Source organism: Protomyctophum bolini (genome assembly GCF_963924005.1).
Source record: "Protomyctophum bolini genome assembly, chromosome: 10".
NCBI lineage: Eukaryota > Metazoa > Chordata > Actinopteri > Myctophiformes > Myctophidae > Protomyctophum > Protomyctophum bolini.
In genome coordinates this window covers 6,642,421-6,662,553 of record NC_137871.1, presented here as the reverse complement: position 1 = coordinate 6,662,553, position 20,133 = coordinate 6,642,421, and the positions used below count along the sequence as shown (strand labels likewise).

General features: G+C 41.8%; 1 protein-coding gene across 1 annotated transcript; it reads right to left on the bottom strand.

Moving 5' to 3' along the window:
* Window positions 1-8,787: 8,787 nt before the first annotated feature.
* On the bottom strand, window positions 8,788-20,035 carry LOC308322034 (NEDD4 family-interacting protein 1-like). The gene is made up of 8 exons (XM_080773215.1): window positions 19,857-20,035; window positions 16,879-16,975; window positions 16,184-16,323; window positions 15,600-15,687; window positions 14,458-14,582; window positions 14,070-14,136; window positions 11,977-12,085; window positions 8,788-10,975 (listed from the first exon to the last, which is right to left on the bottom strand). Exons 1-7 carry the CDS (start codon window positions 19,890-19,892, stop codon window positions 11,979-11,981), a joined length of 660 nt encoding a protein of 219 aa, XP_080629341.1. The 5' UTR covers window positions 19,893-20,035; the 3' UTR covers window positions 8,788-10,975; window positions 11,977-11,978.
* Between the last annotated feature and the right edge of the window lie 98 nt (window positions 20,036-20,133).

Here is a 20,133-nt window from a genome sequence, read left to right as displayed (position 1 = left end):
ACGACAGGATGGCAGACGCAGCACCCTCGCTACCACAGTTGGCTCCGCTAGGCAAGTTTGATTTCAGCAACATTAATGACTGGCCGAGATGGATGAAGCGATTTGACCGCTATAGAATAGCGTCGGGATTGGATAGACAATCAGAAGAATTCCAAGTAAATGCCTTCATGTATGCAGCGGGGGACGACGCCGAAGACATATTAAGTGTGTTGCCGCTCACGGATGCACAGAAACAAAAATACAAGGACGTCACGGACGCTTTCACTGCACATTGTGTCGGTAAGAGGAACGTCATATATGAGAGGGCACGTTTCAACAGACGGGACCAAGAACCAGGTGAGAGTGTTGAGTCCTTTCTCACTGCTGCACACACATTCGCTGAACATTGTCAGTTTGGAGCCTTAAGAGAAGAATTGATTAGGGACAGAATTGTAGTAGGCATAAGAGATGCCAAGCTATCAGAAAGCCTGCAAATGGATGCGGATTTAACTCTGGAAAAGGCAATGACCAGAGTGAGGCAGAGTGCAGCAATAAAGAAACAACAGCCCACCTTAAGAGGCACTGAGCACCAGGCAGCAGCACAGGTAGAGGCGATACAAAAAAACAAGTGGCAGAAAGCACCATACAAGTCTGACACACAGTCTTCAGGATGTGGCAGATGTGGAAATATGAGGAAACATACGTGGAAGGAATGCCCTGCTCGTGATGCCGAGTGTAGAGTGTGTCATAAAAAAGGACATTTCGCAAAGTCATGCAGATCAGGAAAAGGAGTCCATGATATCACACTGGCACACACAGAGTCTTCTTATGACGAAGAGGAGGAGGCCTTTGCATTCCTGAATGTAGTGAACCTAGAGGAACCAGAAGATGAATGGCTGGAACTGCTGGAGCTGAATGGACAGGAGGCTATATTCAAACTGGATACAGGTGCCCAAGTCACAGCTGTACCGAGCAGCATGCACTCGGTTGAAAAACATGGAAATCTACAGCCACCACGCAAAGTACTGTATGGACCTGGAAAATACAAGTTGAATACAATAGGGTGCTTCGGGGGTGAGCTGACCATTAGAAAGAAAACAACAGAACAATTAATTTATGTTGTTGAAGAGCTGACCAGGCCCCTCCTAGGCCTTCCTGCGATAGAGGCGCTTGGACTCATCAAACGGCTGCACACGGTTGCAGTCCAGCAAGAGGATGTCAGAGTTCAATACCCCACAGTGTTCTCGGGCTTAGGGAAGTTAAAGGAGCCCTACAAGATTGAGCTGGAGCCCGATGCTGTCCCATACGCCCTGTCGACTCCACGTCGCGTGCCCTTGCCCTTACGAGAAACAGTGAGAGCAGAACTAGAACGGATGGAGAAGATGGGGGTGGTTACTAAAGTGACACGCCCCACACCATGGTGTGCAGGCATAGTCGTGGTTCCCAAGCCAAAAGGGAAAATACGGCTGTGCGTGGACATGACACCGTTGAACAAGTATGTCAGACGTGAGAGACACATTCTTCCGGCGGTAGATGAGACACTTGCTATGCTTGAAGGGGCGAAGATATTCACAAAGTTGGATGCTACTGCTGGCTTCTGGCAAATCCCATTGTCGGAAGAAAGCAGACTACTCACAACCTTCATCACCCCGTTCGGGCGGTATGCATTCAATCGCCTCCCGTTCGGGATTTCGTCGGCACCAGAGCATTTTCAACGCTGTATGTCACAAATGTTGGAAGGCTGTACAGGTGTCCAGTGTCATGCTGATGACATACTGGTGTATGGAAAGGACATACAGGAGCATAATGAGAGGCTGCACAAAGTCCTAAAGACACTGCAAGCAGAAGGCCTGACACTGAACAGGGAAAAATGTGAGTTTGCAAAAAACAGCATCATGTTCTTAGGGCACCGCATAACGGCAGACGGAGTGGCCCCGGATCCAGCTAAGGTCAGAGCAATCTTGGAGATGCCTGAGCCTACCGACGTCGAGGGAGTGAAGAGACTTATGGGGATGGCCCAATATATAGGGAAGTTCTTACCTCATCTGGCCACGTACACTCGTCCGATCAAAGACCTGCTGTGCGGAAATAATGAATGGGTCTGGGAAGCTCCACAAAAGGAAGTTTTTCATAGACTGAAGGCAGAGCTGATTTCTCCGAGGGTGTTAGCCCCGTACTCACCTACAGCTGAGACCTGCGTATCTGCTGATGCCTCGTCCTACGGTATCGGAGGCGTTCTGACACAGCAGCAGGAGGATGGAGCGTGGAAGCCGGTCATGTTCATTTCTAGAAGCCTGTCGAGCGCGGAGAAGAATTACGCACAAATAGAGAAGGAGGCGTTAGCGGCCACATGGACATGTGAGCGGTTGTCATCCTATCTTCTGGGACTCAAGTTCAGACTAGAGACTGATCATAAGCCGCTGGTGCCGTTGCTGAGTTTCAAAGCACTGGATGAGCTCCCACCCAGAGTCCTGAGGTTTCGGCTGAGACTGATGAGATTCACATACGAGGTTGTGCATGTGCCCGGTAAGCATCTGATAACGGCAGACACATTGTCAAGAGCTCCTGTCGAACACACTTTCACACAAGAGGAGTTGGACAGAGAGACAGAAGTTAAAGTGTTCGTGGATGCAGTTGTACAAGGCCTCCCAGCCACGGAAGCCAGGCTGAGGAGCATTCAGGAAAAGCAGAGAGTTGACCCTGTCTGTGCAAAGCTCATCAGGTACTGTCAGACACGTTGGCCGGAGAAGCGTGACCTCCCACCAGAGTTGGGAGCATACTGGCCAGAAAGGGAGAACCTCACTCTGGCGGGTGAGCTACTGCTGCGTGGTCAGAGGATTGTGATTCCCCAAGGTGAAAGACAGGAAGTGCTGAAGGATCTACACACTGGACATCAAGGAATCGTCAAGTGCAGAGCAAGAGCACGCCAGTCAGTCTGGTGGCCCGGACTGTCAGTTCATATCAATCAGCTAGTGGACAAGTGTGACACATGTTCACAACACAGGGCAGACCACAGAGAGCCCTTGGTCCCTACACCAGTGCAAGAACGGCCCTGGCAGAGGGTTGCTACAGACTTATTTTTCTGGGAGAAACAGATTTATATTGTGATAGTGGATTTTTTCTCGCGCTACATAGAGGTTGCACACCTCAAGGTGGCTACAGCGGAGACTGTTGTGGCAGCACTGGTGGACGTATTCAGTCGTCACGGGGCCCCTCAGACCGTGGTCTCGGATAACGGCGTCCAATACAGTGGGTCGTCCTTCCAGAACTTTGCTCGCGAGTATGGGTTCACCCATGTGACCAGCAGTCCACGGTATCCGCAGGCTAACGGTGAGGCTGAGCGGGCCGTGGCTACAGTGAAGGGGCTGTGGAAAGGTGGGGGCGACAAGGCAAAGGCGCTGATGGCGTACCGTGCAACACCCCTGGAGAGTGGTTATTCCCCTGCACAACTGCTCATGGGGAGACAGATTCGCTCCAACATACCACAGCACCCAAAGGCCCTGCTTCCTCGCTGGCCAAACATCAGAGAGTTCAGGAAGTCAGAGATGCAGGCAAAGGAGGATCAACGTCGTCGCTACAACCTGCATCACAGAGCCCGTCCCTTACCTACGCTGCAGTGTGGCCAAAAGGTGTGGCTCCCCAGGGAGAAGAGAGAAGGAACGGTCATACAGCAGGCGACAACGCCCAGGTCATACGTCGTGGAGACGGACGACGGACAGTTGAGGAGAAACCGCGCCCATCTGCGCACTCTTCAGCAACCTGCTCCGCTGACGACGACACCTGTGGTACCTGGGACAACCGTGGAACATGGTAACACAGAGACACACGCATGCCAACCAGCTCAGAGTGACAGAGATACTAGGCATGACGGACATTCTGATAACACCAACGCACCCTATGTGACCTCCTCTGGTAGAGTGTCACGCCCTCCGGCTAGACTGGACATGTGAGAGACTGGGGGGGAGGTTTAAAAAAAAAAAAAGAATGTGATGGTTTGATTATGTGTTTTGAGAATGTGAATTGTTTTTTCTGAAAGAAGAGAAAAAGAAAAAAGAGAAGTGATACAGAGGGAAGGGGAAAAGAGTGATGTGAATTGTATGTGTTTTTTGGGAACTGCAATTGTTTGCTATTTTGGTTTAATACTGGTTTGTTATATTTCTTACTAAAAGGGGAAGGTGTCCTGTAAGGGATTGAGTGACATGGTTAGGGTTGCTAGACGGACCCGAATGTATGTAACACCACTCTGCTTCCGCCCAACCTAAAGTAAACAGTTAACTACAACAGCTCTCTCCGTCTCTTATTATATGTGAACTATAATAGCCTAAGGCTTACACAACAGGATGCCTCCCGAGCCACTTCCAATGTGATTGAACTATAGGCTCTGGGGCTGACAAATATCAGACCCAATGTTGAGTAAATCAACAAAGGTGTGGCAGCACCAGGAGAGTGTGACCCAACTTAATGTGTTTTAAGAGTCTGTTTAATTTAAAAAATCGTTTTATGAAGGTTTACAATTAATACTGCGTATTAATACGGCTTTTATCAAATTGTTATATGGGTTTTCCCTGTTACTTCCGCCCATGTGTCAAATATGCTAATTATCTAATTAATTATGCACAATACAAAAATGTCCATTGCAGAAATGGATTCTACAGGAAAACATACACAATACATCAACTGAGAAAAGTTTGGTAAACCCTTTTATCAAATTGTTATAGGGTTTAGCATAGTGGAATCTATCAGAAAGGGTCATACTTTACAGGCCATTTTCAAAACTTTCCCCTCAGACAATTCCAGGCAACTTTTTGTATGTTATTCAGGACATATTATGTAAGATACAAAATCAGCTGAGTTTGTTTTTTTTGCAATTAGTTGGAGGTTGACCCCTTTTTTCCCATATAATGCCTGTACAAGGGACTGTCAAATGGTGTGTGAACTAGCCTCTGGGCCAAGGATGAGGATTTCCGTTTTGTCTGCGTTGAGCTGTAGAAAGTTTTGTGCCATCCAGTTGTTGATAGCGGACAGGCAGTCGTGCATAATTGAGATTTTACCGAGGTCGTCTGGCTTGAATGAGAGATTCAATTAGGCTAACATCTTTAGGACTCGATATTATCAGGACAAAATATCAATTACACATTATTGCATTCATGTCTTGTTTACATGCCGAGTTCAACTTTGTCATTTGAGTGAAATGTAGCCTGAAATTGCAGGATTACTAAAAAGATCCAGCGTCACCCTCTATCTATTTTGCGCCTAGAGGTGTGATCATCCCCTAAATTGCTATTTTGGTCACACACATTTGGGAAAGTGATAGTCAGACAATTGCTCCAAACCGAGTCCCAAGCGAGTAGCAAGTCATTTGGTCCAAGTCTCAAGTTTTTCTGTTGTGGGCAAGTCAATGTCAAGTCAAGTCGGGTCGAGTCAAAAGGTTGTCCAGTCCAGTCCAGTCACAAGGTTATGTCAAGTCAAGTCGAGTCAAGTCACAATGTTGTCAAGTCAAGTCGGGTCGAGTCACAATTGGGTTGTCGAGTCGAGTCAAGTCGAGTCACAAGGTAGTCAAGTCGAGTCAAGTCACAAGGTTGTCAAGTCAAGTCACAGATTATATCTCAGGTGTATATCTTGGAGGAAGCTTATTTTCCTAAAGTCAATGTCAAAAATACCATGCAGACTAGTCTGCAACTCTGCATGCATTAAACCAGCATCAAGCTTAAAAGCTATACATTTATCCGTTACATGTTTGATCATTTCGGCCTAGGTAGATGGGAAAGGCTACATTCCATTAAAGAAATGGCATGTTTGACACAAAAATGTTTATTTTGAACATTTTGCAACAACATTTAAATTGTAGGGTATCATTATTATCATTTTTACATTTGAGGTAGCTATACCTTTACAAAGGCAAAATGATCAGTGCAAACAAGGTGCTTAATCTGCTTTGTAAACTAAACAGCAGTGCTTACAAACATAACTTAAAATAAATAACCATCCATTCACTATCAAGGACCACCAATGGAAACGTGTGACGGCCGACGGACGCGACGGACAGCTTCACGGACGCGCTCTCGGGCGCGGAGGTGGAGCTTCTTTTCCATGATCCACCAGCTGTCTAAAAAACCCACGAAGAAGAAAACTTCAGCTACTTCTGACCTTCAGTTCTGACGCGTCCAGTGTGCCCACGGGGACACTGGTTCCCAGCTCCACTATGTCACGCAGTGACACTAAAATAAAGTTTCAGTACATTGATTCCTTTGTCAAGTGAAATGACACTACGAGTCCGACAGTTTTCTCTGACTTGTGATCTGTTAAATCTGTAATGTCATTTTTGTAATTCTGACAATCCAAGTCAAACACAGATATTATTGCACTATAAAAAAGAAATGGATCTATACTATCCATAGATTACTTTTCATTAATGGAATAATCAAGATAATATATTTATATATATATGGTATATATATTTCACTCTTTCATAACAAGTGTCATGCAAAAATAGTGAAGGTACGCAATCTACAAAAACACATCAAGTGGGGTGTAGATCAGTGATACTCAACCTCAGGCCCGCGGGCCACATCAGGCCCGCGGGACCATTATGACTGGCCCACCAATGAAAATCTAAAAAAAAGAAGAAAAATAAATCTGGAAAATGAAATAAAAATAAATAAATCTGAATGAAGTTATCTTTAATTACATTATTATAAGTAATACTATTAGAGTTGTACTATTACTCGAACGAAAATAAAAGCTTGGGGGGGGGGGGGGGGGGGGAGATGCAATGCAAATGAAAGACATATACTGTGTATCCCTATTCCCTGACATAATTTTATAGCTAAACGGACAGAATTCTATTTTTTTTGAATGATGAAACCCAGCTGCCATTAATAGTTGGAAATGGAAATGGAAATTGCGGAAATTGTAATTGCGGAAATGGTGGAAATGGAAATTGCGGAAATTGCGGAAATGCGGAAATGGAAATTGAGGAAATTGCGGAAATGGTAATTGCGGAAATTGCAGGCAGGCAGACAGCTACTCAGACAGGCAGACAGACAGCTACTCATGGACAATTGGACAGGCAGGCAGGCAGGCAGACAGACAGCTACTCATAGACAGGCAGGCAGACAGCTACTCATAGACAGGCAGACAGTAAGACAGCTACTCATTGACAGACAGACAAATAACTACTCATGGACAGACAGACAGACAGGCAGGCAGGCAGGCAGGCAAAGAGCTACTCATGTTATGTTATTATAACAGCTACTCATGTTATGTGCAATAATTTGTGCAGTTATGGAAACAGCTCTTTGTGTTTATGCAAGAAAATGTAACACATTTATTTATTTACATATTGTGTGCATGCACATTGTACTTTGATACATTTTGCGAAAATAAAGCAATTGAAAGAGAGAAGTTATCAAGTATCATTAATGTCGTAATTTTATATACTGGCCCCTGGCCCCTTGCCATTTTTGTAATGTGGCCCACAGGTAAATCTATTTGAGTATCCCTGGTGTAGATTGTAGCTTTGGCTCTTCATTTGTTTGTTTCTTTCATGTTTTATTATGAATGTATTATTTTATTGAAATATCAAGTTTTTAAATAATCGATTATGTCGGCTTTGAAGAAGCACGTTGTTGGAGCCAGTTTTATGTTTTCTTTATTTGTTGAGAATGTTATAATTTGGATTATTAGAAGCCTCCACCTCAAATTAGATTCCCTGGTATGTCATGTTAATTTAGTGAGCTCCTTCGCACTTCCTGTATAATTCCGGAAACGGTACATTTTTTTGCATTGACCCCAGTAGAAGGGCTCCAGCTGTGAATTTTACACCTCTCCCGCTTAGCGGAGACTGGGGTGTGGTACAGGACATCTCCCCGAACGCGTGGGTATGTCCAGATAGTTGCCTCGCGGAGCCGTCTTTTGTCCAGTGTCCATTCTGGGTCCGGAAACGGTAAAAAAAATTGCATTGACCCCAGTAGAAGGGCTCCAGCTGTGAATTTTACACCTCTCCCGCTTAGCGGAGAGTGGGGTGTGGTAGAGGACATCTCCCCGAACGCGTGGGTATGTCCAGATAGTTGCCTCGCGGAGCCGTCTTTTGTCCAGTGTCCATTCTGGGTCCGGAAACGGTATTTATTTTTGCATTGACCCCAGTAGAAGGGCTCCAGCTGTGAATTTTACGCGTGGGTATGTCCAGATAGTTGCCTCGCGGAGCCGTCTTTTGTCCAGTGTCCACTTTATAAAGTCCATGCACTCCAGTGATGAGCATTTATGCATTTAGATAACTTTATTATTACTATTATTATTATTTAATTACTTATTTTTACACAGAAACATAATGTGTGTCTTCTAGCATCATATAGCATCATTTAAATGCTTAATTTGTAGTTTTAATGTGCAAATGAAACTTTTTTTTCATACTCTAGAGGATACTCTTATTTTGAAGAGATCGTCCACCGGAAGTCTTAAATCTGTTCATTAGATCTGTTCACTAGACGCTGCCAAAGGTCACTTGACAGGCATTTAGAGAACAATAGAAAATGTTTGGTGAGGCCGGGAAGGCATACAGTTTTTGACCGCACTTGCTTACTTATTTCATATACTTATTATTTCATGTTTTGTTTGTAGATATTTGGAGTTAATAAATATTCTTCAGTTGAGCCACACTTCTTCTCTGCACCTTTTTTCTGTTGGATGGAGTACGAGTCAAAACACCCCAGGGCCGTCACCATGTGGAGTTAGAGGTTTGGATATCGAATGCCTCTACACACGTATTGCTGTGCTTGATTTGTAATAATAATGAACAGTAAGCCACAATGCATTAAAAGTGACATTTATTTAACATGAAGCTTTTCTTTTACAATAAAACAATATCATAACATTAAAACCCCAAGGTCGCAGCTCTACGGCAAACAGAATAAAATATATGGTTTTGCATTGAAGCTCTGGTTGTTGTACCAATCAGAAGAGAAGCAACTCTGGACTGGAACGATGCAGATATAGAACTTACAGCGTTCAACCTTCTGTGGTACAACCAACCAACTAAACACAAAACTGTAGCAGGTTAGCTAATAAGTTGGATTTTGTCATGAATAACAGACTAATAATGTTACAAGCTCAGTACAAAACAGAACCAACTCAATGAACCGCTTCAGTCTGACACTCACGTATGTAGGTCAGTAATTATGAACTCGTCTCATTTCAAAGACCCCCAGTTTGATATGCATTAAGCCTGCATTTGATAAAACAAAATTACAATTCTTTGTCTTATTATAACTCTGAGTGTACAAATGGGACCAAATGGACTGTTATCGGTCCATTTGGTCCCACTTGATAAAATCAGAGTGGGTTCCATATGTATGAGTTACAGACCTGTAAGGGTCCACATGGTTCCATTTGTTCACTCTCAATAGTTACAGACCACCTGGGGGGACCCCTGGGCGTCACAGGAGCCCATGTTAAGATTGAGAACCACTGATGTAGGGAGAAGCCTGTGGGTTTTAATTGGTTATGTTTCTAAAAGTGCACCCGTTTACAACAATCTTTGATATCATAGTTTTAACACCGACTAAATTACTCTTAACATACATACTATGCAATAAGTCACTTTATTAATCCCCCGCAAACTGAAAAAATAAACATCTTCCCCTAAACATCCCATCAGAGACAATTCAATCTTTGTGTAAAAATCCACCCTAAAACAGATTAAAAACAATCTATCTCTAAAATTATGAACTTTTACTTAATTGTATTTTTTTTTAAATCTTGAGGGCATTGTAAGAATAAGAAATTGTATGCTGACTGAAGTTTTCTCAAGTATTTAGTGTACATCAAAAAGAACCTTTTCAATCATTTTAGCGGCAAATGTATAAAGCAGGAAATGTTCCCATCGGTGCAAACACCATTCACAAAGGTCAGATCAGGATGGAAAACTTAACAGTGAAACACATTATGCTCTAGAGTGGACTTTCCCCTGATTTAATGCACTAATTTCTGATGCGTGGATGCAATTTCATTTTTCATGTTCTTTCCATATTTTACTTGGGTGTATTGTACATGAATTGCATGCATGAATGTTTGTATTATGACATGTCTCTTTATGAATAGTTTCTAAAATAAAAAATAAAATAAAAAAGAAGAAAACATTAACCGGTTGGAGACACTGGCTCCGATAAGGACACCACTATACTTAAAGCCAACAGGTGAGTGAGAGATATAAACAACCGAATGATAAATGTGGTCAATTGAAGACATCTTATAATAGTCAACACATAACGGTGACAAAACATATTGCATGCTCATGGGAAGTGTCTCTAAATTAGCCTGGCATGGCCGGACTAATATCACTGCGTAGATATTAAATCTGGATTTATTTCCGAACAGATTCCAACATCACAACAAAAAAAGTCTCACTTTGAACTTTGAGTGGGCCTGATTGGTCACCCACAACTCTGGGGTGAGCGAAATGTAATTCAAACTGAGGAGTGCCAGACCAATTTCAACAGGATATATGTATATAGATTCATCCATTCATCCCTCATTCCAGGCGATCTCAATCAAAATTACACGAAAAAAAATACCTGTTGGCTTTCAGCAAAGTGTCATCAATGCAACACTGATCCCTAGTGGCGGGAGGGGCAGATGCATGCTAGTACAACTACCATCAAAAATGATATCATAAGGCATTATTATTATTATTATTACTCATACATTACAGATGTGAAAGTGAATAGCACTTAACATTCGCCACTAATGAGCACAGAACTACTACTGTTTCAGTTTTTCCGTTAATAAAGTTTCAAACATGACAGAACACACATTGTGACATGGTTCCTGAACGTTAATGCATGCTGTCATCGGTTGCAACTCGTACGCTAACCTTCCCCCGGCGGACCCGGCGATGACGTGATGGCTTCCGTTTAGTTTGAAACGTTTAGAAGAGTCGTTGGCTCTGATGGTATATTCATCTGCATCCAATGTTCCTAAATCCACGTTATGGAAAGTTCTGCCCCATTTGAAGAGAAACACAACAAGTCAAACCTGGTTATGGATGAAATGGACTAAATCTTCACATTGCATTAAAACATTATGCCATGATAAAAATGAACTGTGTGTTGGTAAGATCAAACTATGGTCACTATGATCAAACTTCGTTTGTCTTTAGATGTCTCGATGAATTGAATACACAGGACCCTAACGGAAACAAGCTCTGAGAGCTTATCTGGGTTATCCTTTCAGCATTCTTTTGCCACCGTGCAATTGTGTTTGTGACATTGAAACATATACTGTAAATTAAATTCTGTTCACCTTTTACACAAACATAGTTTGTAGATCTGCTATTTACGCTACTAAGATGTATGAACAATTTGTCAACAGATGGATTTATAATGGCTAAATTATTTGATTATCTCAAATAATTGCATTCAGGCAATGATATCATGTCATAACTGTGATAGACCTACAGTATGTGTTGGGCGTTTAAATGAGATATTAGTGTGTACTGTGGCCATTAGGCATGTAACGATATATCGTATATAGCAATATATCGATATTATATCCCGACGATATGTATAGATTTATTTATTTTTAAATCGATTAAAAAAAAAGGGGGAAAAAAGAAGGGGGGCTAGTGTGTGATAAGAAATGTCAGCTGTAATCATATTCACATGATTTTGGAGAGAAATGAGACAGTAGAGGCCTGGAGAGGGGAGCTGTATATATGTGTCTGTGACTGTGCCCAGGTGATGGTCGTTATTGATGCTCATTAATACATCAAGGAAGGCAATTATCTTTGCATTGTAGTTAAATAAAGATTGTGAAAAAAGCTTTGGGGGGGGGGAAGATAAATCATTAAAAAAAAAAAAGGTAATTTGTCTGGAAAATCATTGTGTTGAAAATATCGTGAAAAATCGTATCGTGAACCTCATATCGTGATACGTATCGTGAGTTGAGTGTATCGTTACATGCCTAGTGGCCATTCAACAACATAGTGTACCGGTATCTGACCTTTAGTAGATAAACAGCACCCTTGTCCGGGGGAGGGTGGCGTACGCAGGGTCCGCCAGTTTACGAACTCTGGAATAGTTGACGAACCCTCGGATGAACAGCATGAAGCCTGCAATTAAAAACACACGGGACATATTAACAATATTTGAACCAGGGCTTGAAAAAGGTTCAAAGAACGAAAGTGGAATTTGGAAATAGTTTCCCAAAACGTTCTTGTTTGTAACTTCACATGCAACGTACCGGTAATACACATTTTATGTTAATATTATCTTATCTCCATGCTGATGCACTTCCTGCGTACGTGCAAAATTGTCTGAAAAAATTAACCCATGTTCCAATGGAACTTATGTAGATAATATTTGGTCAATAAGCGACTTGTTCATGTTTTTTCATTGGTTAAATATTTATAAACCCCACAGACTGAAACCTCTATAATGTTTGTTTGTCACATTTATTTATTTAATTTCTATAAAAATCTCTCCTTTACATCACTGGTTACATAATGTGACCTAAATAAGGAGGAGCAGGATATTTAATGGTGGGTAAAATTACAGTTTTCATGCAGGTCTGCTCTAGGTTATTTTTGTAGTAGAGATTGGTATGCTGCTTCCACACAACAGCTACATGAACATTCAAAAGATATTTCTTAAGACAGGAGGAACTGAAACATGTTAAATATGTCATAGAAATGAAACACCCTACTTTAAATGTAGTAGTATGTGAGCATATTTTAAAGATTATAATATCAGTGGACAGTGGTACACACAGGGACAATGTGACTCAAGGTTTTACAGGGTGGTTTAAAGGTAGGGTAAGTGATATTATTGGGTTAAAACAAAAAGGTTTTTGTTGAAAGATAAACAACACTAAGAATATAGTGATTTAAATATTGTATCTTGCATTGCTTGCACTTGTACAGATTGTTCTTCTTACACATTACCGCATATGTATACTTGGTTCTTTCTTCCATACTCATTGTTTACTATTTATTTATTTATTTATTATTACGTGTATATTACTGTACATAAAACAAATAAGTAGTTATCCTCATTACTGTATTGCACTTCTGGCTTCTAGTAGACACCACACCACACTACCAGTGTCTACACAGTAGACACTGTGTGGGCAGTGACAATACATTGAATCTAATTATGATGGTAATCGTTGCTAGAGTGTTTGTTCAATAACAGGAGTCTCCCTGTCTCTCCAGCTCTTTAACACATTCTGACCTGATCAGATTAAAAAAAATGACCGTTTTCTGAAAAAGCTATGTTTCTATGTCAGTCGTTCTTCGATTTTTCCAAAATAGCAGACCTACAAGCTCGTAGCGCGCCGCTCGTAGCGCGCCACTCGGTGGCGCGCTATGAGCTTGTAGATCTGCTATTTTTCAATAGCTAAACACCAAAAGGGGTTTCCGCCCAAAATGGGTTAACACATTCAGACTGTAGGACGTGTGGAAACGTCATATGAAATACAACCGCTGGATCCAGTGGACGTGTACACACACGTCATAGCGCTTAAGCTTTTTCATTGATATCAAACAAAATGAAAATGCTAAAAATTGCTGTTTCACGCATGCGTGCTGCCATTCACTTCCTTGTTTACGGCTCCGAAAGAATGGCTCGTATCTCCTAATCTAGGGAGCTCTCCAGATGGGCATACTTCTGTCTTCATTTCTGACTTCAACATGCCTCTCGTTTAGCATATTAATGCTTCTAGAGACTTTATCGGAATCATCGCGAGGTAAGCAAGCAACATTATGCCTCCAGGTGAAAACATTTCAGCCAATCAGGAGATTGTAGCTATTTTCTTTTTATAGTGTTCCAGTTCCAATGTTGTCTGCTCATTTAATTGTGTAACTTGTTTAATCTGTATCCTGCGTTCTCTATCCTGATTGGATAAAATCTCGACCTGACAATGCATTTTCTGTTAAAAAAGCTAGAGACATGAAGACTTCTGTTACTGAACAAACACTTTAGTATACAGTATAGCAATGAGCTATAACCACAGAAAACCACTTACACCAACTTTAATAACAATAATAATGTTTTATATAGTGCTTTTCGAGGTATCCAAAGTCGGTTTGAACTCACCCAGTGCCAGGAACACCCACCACAGCCAGTACTGACCATCAAAGTAGCCGGGGAAGTAAGTGGAGAACTGCAATGTTTGTAAGAGAGAACCGATTAGGAGCAATGCATTGATTCTTAATTATAAGGTTGTTACACAGGCATACGATAAGAAAATCACCAGTTATTTGTATCCCTTTTTTATTTTTCCCAGTGGTGGATTTTTAACCCCTACACTCTACCATGGTTATGGTGGGCAGGTACTGTACTCCTGCGCCATCCGAGCAAGTGTATGTATATGTATACACACACACACACACACACACACACACACACACACACAGTATACATATATACAGTATACAGTACGTACAGACTAGCGCTGTTCTATACGGCTCAAAAAGGCTCTTACCCGGACAATGAGAACCCATTTGATGAGCGACAGGCCGAACCCTGAAATGGCGCCGTATCGTCCGGCTGCCGACGTGGTCAGACAGAATGACAGGAAGAAACCAATCCAGTTGAAGAGGAATGCCACTGGAAACACACCAGGAGACAATCATTCATCAGGTCACAGCAAAGAGCAAACGCGCCAGCTTCATTTAGCTAACCCATTTTGGGCGCGAAGCCCTTTTGGTGTTTTAAACATTATGTTATAATTTAGCTATTGAAAAAAAGCAAGATCTACAAGCTCATAGCGCGCCACCGAGTGGTGCGCTACGAGCGTGTAGGGTCTGCTATTTTTGAAAAATCGTGAAAATGTGCCTGAAATCTTTGAATATATATTCTTTCAGAGCGAGTCTTTAACTCAAATCTTTGCTACTGAGAGGGTCCCTGGACCTACATATTTTCAGACGGGGGACAGCGGCCAATGTCATATATATTTGGGGTTCCTTGACATGAATATGTTTGAGAACAACTGACATAGAAACATGGGTTTTTTATAAAACCGTCAGGATTTAGAAGACTGGGTTAAACACTAATTATGTTTGGCAGCTCAGAGTAATACTATGGAGTCCACTGTGCAAAGAATATAATATATAATTAAGAGGAGGTCCACACTCTACAGTAAAATTTCACCTAATTGTTTCTTCTATATTCCATATTTAACAACTAGAAGTAGGACTAATAACTCATGCTTCCACCACACGCTTTAATCATTAAAACCCTATCCTATATATGTAATTAATATGCGTTCCGTAGGGTTCTATAATAACAGGTGAACTCCTTTGCGGGGTTGTGGGCTTGTAGATTGGCTATATTTTGTGAAATGTTTACTCTAGAATAGTGATGCTAGCACAGTGCACGCACACACACACACACACACACACACACACACACACACACACACACACACACACACACACACACACACACACACACACACACACACACACACACACACACACACACACACACACACACACACACACACACACACACACACACACACACACACACACCTGTAAAGCAGATTTCTTTACATAATGTGAAACGTATCAGCATTCAGAATGCTACTAATCACATCTCACGCTAACAGAAACTTGAACTTACTGAAGAACGTCAGCATGAAGATTCCATCGTTTCCTATCCTCAGCTGGTCAGCATCTTCAAAGTCGTCCCGTGCCACAAAATCGTCCTCCTTTATCAGGAACAAAGAATGAAGAAAAAGATTACATTAATTATGTTTTAATGTTTTCCCTTATTAATGTTGTGTGTTTCAAAAAAAGATTCTACATCTTTAACCCACGATTTTTGTAGGGGGGGGGGGGGGGGGGTTTCCCCCGGTGGCCGGTTGGACGCATGGAAGGAACAGATTATTCCAACCAGTTCCTTAAAATTAGGGACTTTTCGTAGTCACCAATGATATTACAATAATATTTAGTATAAAAAAATACATTGTACAGTATACACTAATTTAGCGTATACCTTCATATTCCCCTGACAGTGTAAAAGCAACAAGTCATCAATTCTGCTGAGAATATTGGAGCAATAATAATAATATTACATCAAACATATCATATGTCACTTTTCTAAACACTGATGTTTTACAGTGGATAAAAAGAAAACCAACAAACCCAATGAGTACAAGGGAATAATATAACATTGATATTATGTAAGAACATATAGATACGTACCGTCACTCTCCCAGTGACCAGAGGGACGGCAGCCTCAACTTTGCTTCTCTCCGCTTCGTCGTAGGAGGGGAGCGTCGTGGCCACATTGTACGACGGGGGGTTGGGGAATCTGCTTCCATCTTCTTTGTACTCAAAAAAAGCTACAAAGGCCAAAGAGGGAAAATGGCTTCTGGTCTGAGTGAGAATGAACCACTCCAACATATGAACAAACTCTTGAACAGAACTAAACTGATTGGACTAAAGTTGCAGCCAGGCTTCTCCACGGGCACTCCCTATGGACACAGATCTCTATAGCAACAACTGAAGTAAATATAGACTTCACATCTCTCTGTGTGGGTTTATAATCACTAATTATGTGCGGCTCTGGGCCAGCAAAGGCATAGCTACGTACAAATAACCTGACAAAATGTACAAATTAACCACATGAAGCCTATAGCACCCTAATTTTGGGGTTCAAATTCACCAAAAATAGCCCATCTACCAGCTCACAACGTGTCGCTACGCTTTGTGAGCTGGTACATCGGTCATTTTTGGCAAAGATATTTGGTCTAGACTAGGGGGGGGAATGGGAGTGGTCCGATGGAGTTGTGCATAACAGGAAGTAGAAGACTCTGGGTTTGTTGATGTCTTTCCGAAGCCATGAGGCAAAGCTTTGACTGTTGGGAGTCTCCTGAAAGAGACGGCTTGCAGCTCACCTGCATTCGCGGCAGAGATGCTGCTGTAGGGTGGGGGAGCGTCCTGGACGGGGGGCTCCTCCTGGGACGTCTGGGCGGGCTCCTCCTCGTTCACCAGCTGAGGAGATGTTGAGACAAACACAGCCATGTCTCACACTCGAATCGCAACAATGTCCTCGTGGCAACGTTCAACGCCATACGGGGTGCAAATAATGTCAATGATACAGCATTTTTTTACCAGCTTGCAAGCTGGTCTATATTCACTTTATTCAGTCGCTGACTTTTATTAGTACTTTTTTTCATTGGCTGTCCTTTAAGCGAATGGGGAGTCCACAATCAATGTCTCCCGTACTCTGAACGGCATTGTTGCATCATCGGCGCACTGACGGAATCATCCATTACATCCATGAGCGCTCGGGTTCTATTATCAGTGTGATGCTGTCTGATATATTGATCTTTGTGATTGATGAATGGCCGAAACAACACGGTTCACAGAGAGCACCCCTCCCCCGGGTCCCCCTAGGCTCTGACAACATTATCAGCGCTCTGTCTGAAAACAACAGCCTAGTTACATTATTAGATCATTACACCTCATCTGCACAGGCAAGGAGCGAGTGTACCGATGGTGAAATCGCACGAAAAACTGTCCTGATATGGATCGTCGGCCATTGCGTTGCGTCGTAGCCTGAACCAATCAAATAACCAATAAATAGCAGTGTGTGGATCTCAACCAAGTTTGTATTAGAAGCCTAGTAGTTATTTTGGTATGTTTAGCCTACAGTTTGTTGGCTTGTTTCAGTTTGTGCCGTGCATGAATACATCCACTAGTGAGCTTTACATGTGAAAGGCACCTTCATTTAACTCTTGAGTTTAATAAATATAATGTTTAGTAAGAGTCATGACAGTACGTTTTAAGGGGTTTGCTTTAGCTGATATAATATGACTGACAGTGTACAGTTACAGTGGTTCTCAAAGTGGGGTCGGGGGACCCCCAGGGGTCCTTGGTGGGGGTTCCAGAAAATCCCCAGCAAAATGAAAAACCGTATAACCACTTATAAGCACTATTTGGCATGAAGATCTGCTATTCATTTTTGAACATTTATGCTCAAAATATGAACATGGGGCTGAAAGTGGTTAATTTCACTATAATTTCACCAGGTAGAAGGTGAAATGACCTCTACATGAGAATCGTACGTTTCTCTCTCCCCACCTACACAGGTTGTAGAACTCTGTACTAAATCTTAATCTAAGAACTAATCTGTGGGGGTCTCCGGCCGGGGCCTCTGTCTCCACGGGGTGCGAGCGAGGGCTGGATGCAGGCCGGGCCTGTGACTAATAAGGTCATATACTGTATCTCCTGCTCTTTTCCTGCCTAGCCTTACACTCAAATTTGAAATATGTTGTACTGTAGTTATGTCAAGCTGTTTTTCTGTTAACCTTTGTGTGCGTTTTTCTTATGTTTTGTTTGTTCTTCTGTTTTTGTTTTCTTGGATTCAAATGTTGTTCATTTATTCATCTTTTTATTTTTAAATAAAAACAAAGAAAAAAAAGAAAAAAATAACTAATCTGGATCTTCTCTTATGGGGTTCCTGGACACAAATGTTTGAGAAATTACCACAGGACTAGAGAGCGTAAGCAGGCGCGACCACACAGTGCATGTGCATGTCTAACAGACCACATGTTTACCGTCACATGGTTCTATACACAACATGAGGCATGTAAACAGGGGAAACACAGAAACATAGTCTGGTGGTCATAGTGCTGGTCAATCAACAGAAAATAAATTGATATAAGGGTGATTTATAACCGAATAAACGAGAAGCAAGTTTTTATTTTATTTTAAAATTAATTTTCATTCTCCTGGCTGCTATTTTGTCGCTCCCCCTGAATATATATATATATATATATAATCAATTAAAACCACTTAAATCCTGTATTATACTTTGTGTTTTGGTGTACAGAAATATCACCTTTTTATGTTAATTAATCGTAATCGAGGCAAAAGAATGGTGAAATTAAGTTTCAGGTCAAGTCATATCACTGACTCAGCCCTACTTCAAGGACACAAGCCTGCCTGCCAAATGAGGCAGGCTTATCTGAAGACAGTAACCTTTGATAAAGCAGTAATCATTCACGCTGTAACTAACCAATGGACCAGGGTTGTTAGGCTATCATGATTTAATTTACTATTACAATGACAATAAAAAGGGGTTGACACTAACAGTTGCCTGGCTGCCTGTGGCATGTAAAGAAAATGTTTGAGCAAGTGGAGTTTGCTTTCCAGTTGCCCGACGGGCAAGAGTGTTTGAAAGGGGAAGCAACCGTATAATACGGTTGTTTAATGAATAACCAATATTTTTTAATGAATACGGTCCGTATTCATTAAATATTATTGGTTATTCATTAAACAATGATGCTGCTAACATTTTACAAGTATAGCAGTTGCGCTCATTCAGACTTTCAAAGTGACTGTCACCACTCACCACCCGGGGTTATCGATCCAATGGGCATGGCGGTGCACTGACTGACTGGGTGTGTTTGTTTACAAATTAATATTTATACTAGACTAGAACAACACTGGGAGGAATACCTGTTATACCATACTTAGGCCAGTAGGAGGCACTGGATGCTTTTAAACTGAAACGTGTCAAATATAATTACTTGTATTATGTTACATAACATAACATGATCTTATTGAGTTAACTAATTATCAGTCCACTTGGCGATTATCACTTTGATACAAACACATTTGATTTAATATAATGAAACAAGATATTTTCTTTTCCACGGACTGGAGGATTTGACTGATTAAAGTGCTTTTATTATGCTTTTATTTATTTGTTTAAATAGCAGATCCACAAGCTCACAACGCGTCGCATCGCGAAACGTTGTGAGCTTTTAGATCTGCTATCTTCGGCGAGCGACACCGTCATGCGACAAAAATACAAATGAGGCGTTTTCAGCCGTGAATGTAGCTGTGAAATGTCGTATTTACGTACCTCTTGGTATCTGACGTTGCTGTTTTGCTCCGCCATTGTATTCAGATCGCTGTAATGATGTAGAAACGTCCACTTCAAGCTTGAAGATGCGTTAGTATTGTTGTATGAAACAGATCTTCGTATTAGCTGAGATAACGTTGACTTCAATACAAGTCGGCCATCTCCTTTTCCCCCGCCCGTCCCAGTCAATACGCTCAGCGTTACACCAAAACTAGTGACCAATCGAACTCAATTGAATCCATGGGTCGCCTAATTACCAAAATGTTAAATGCCTGAC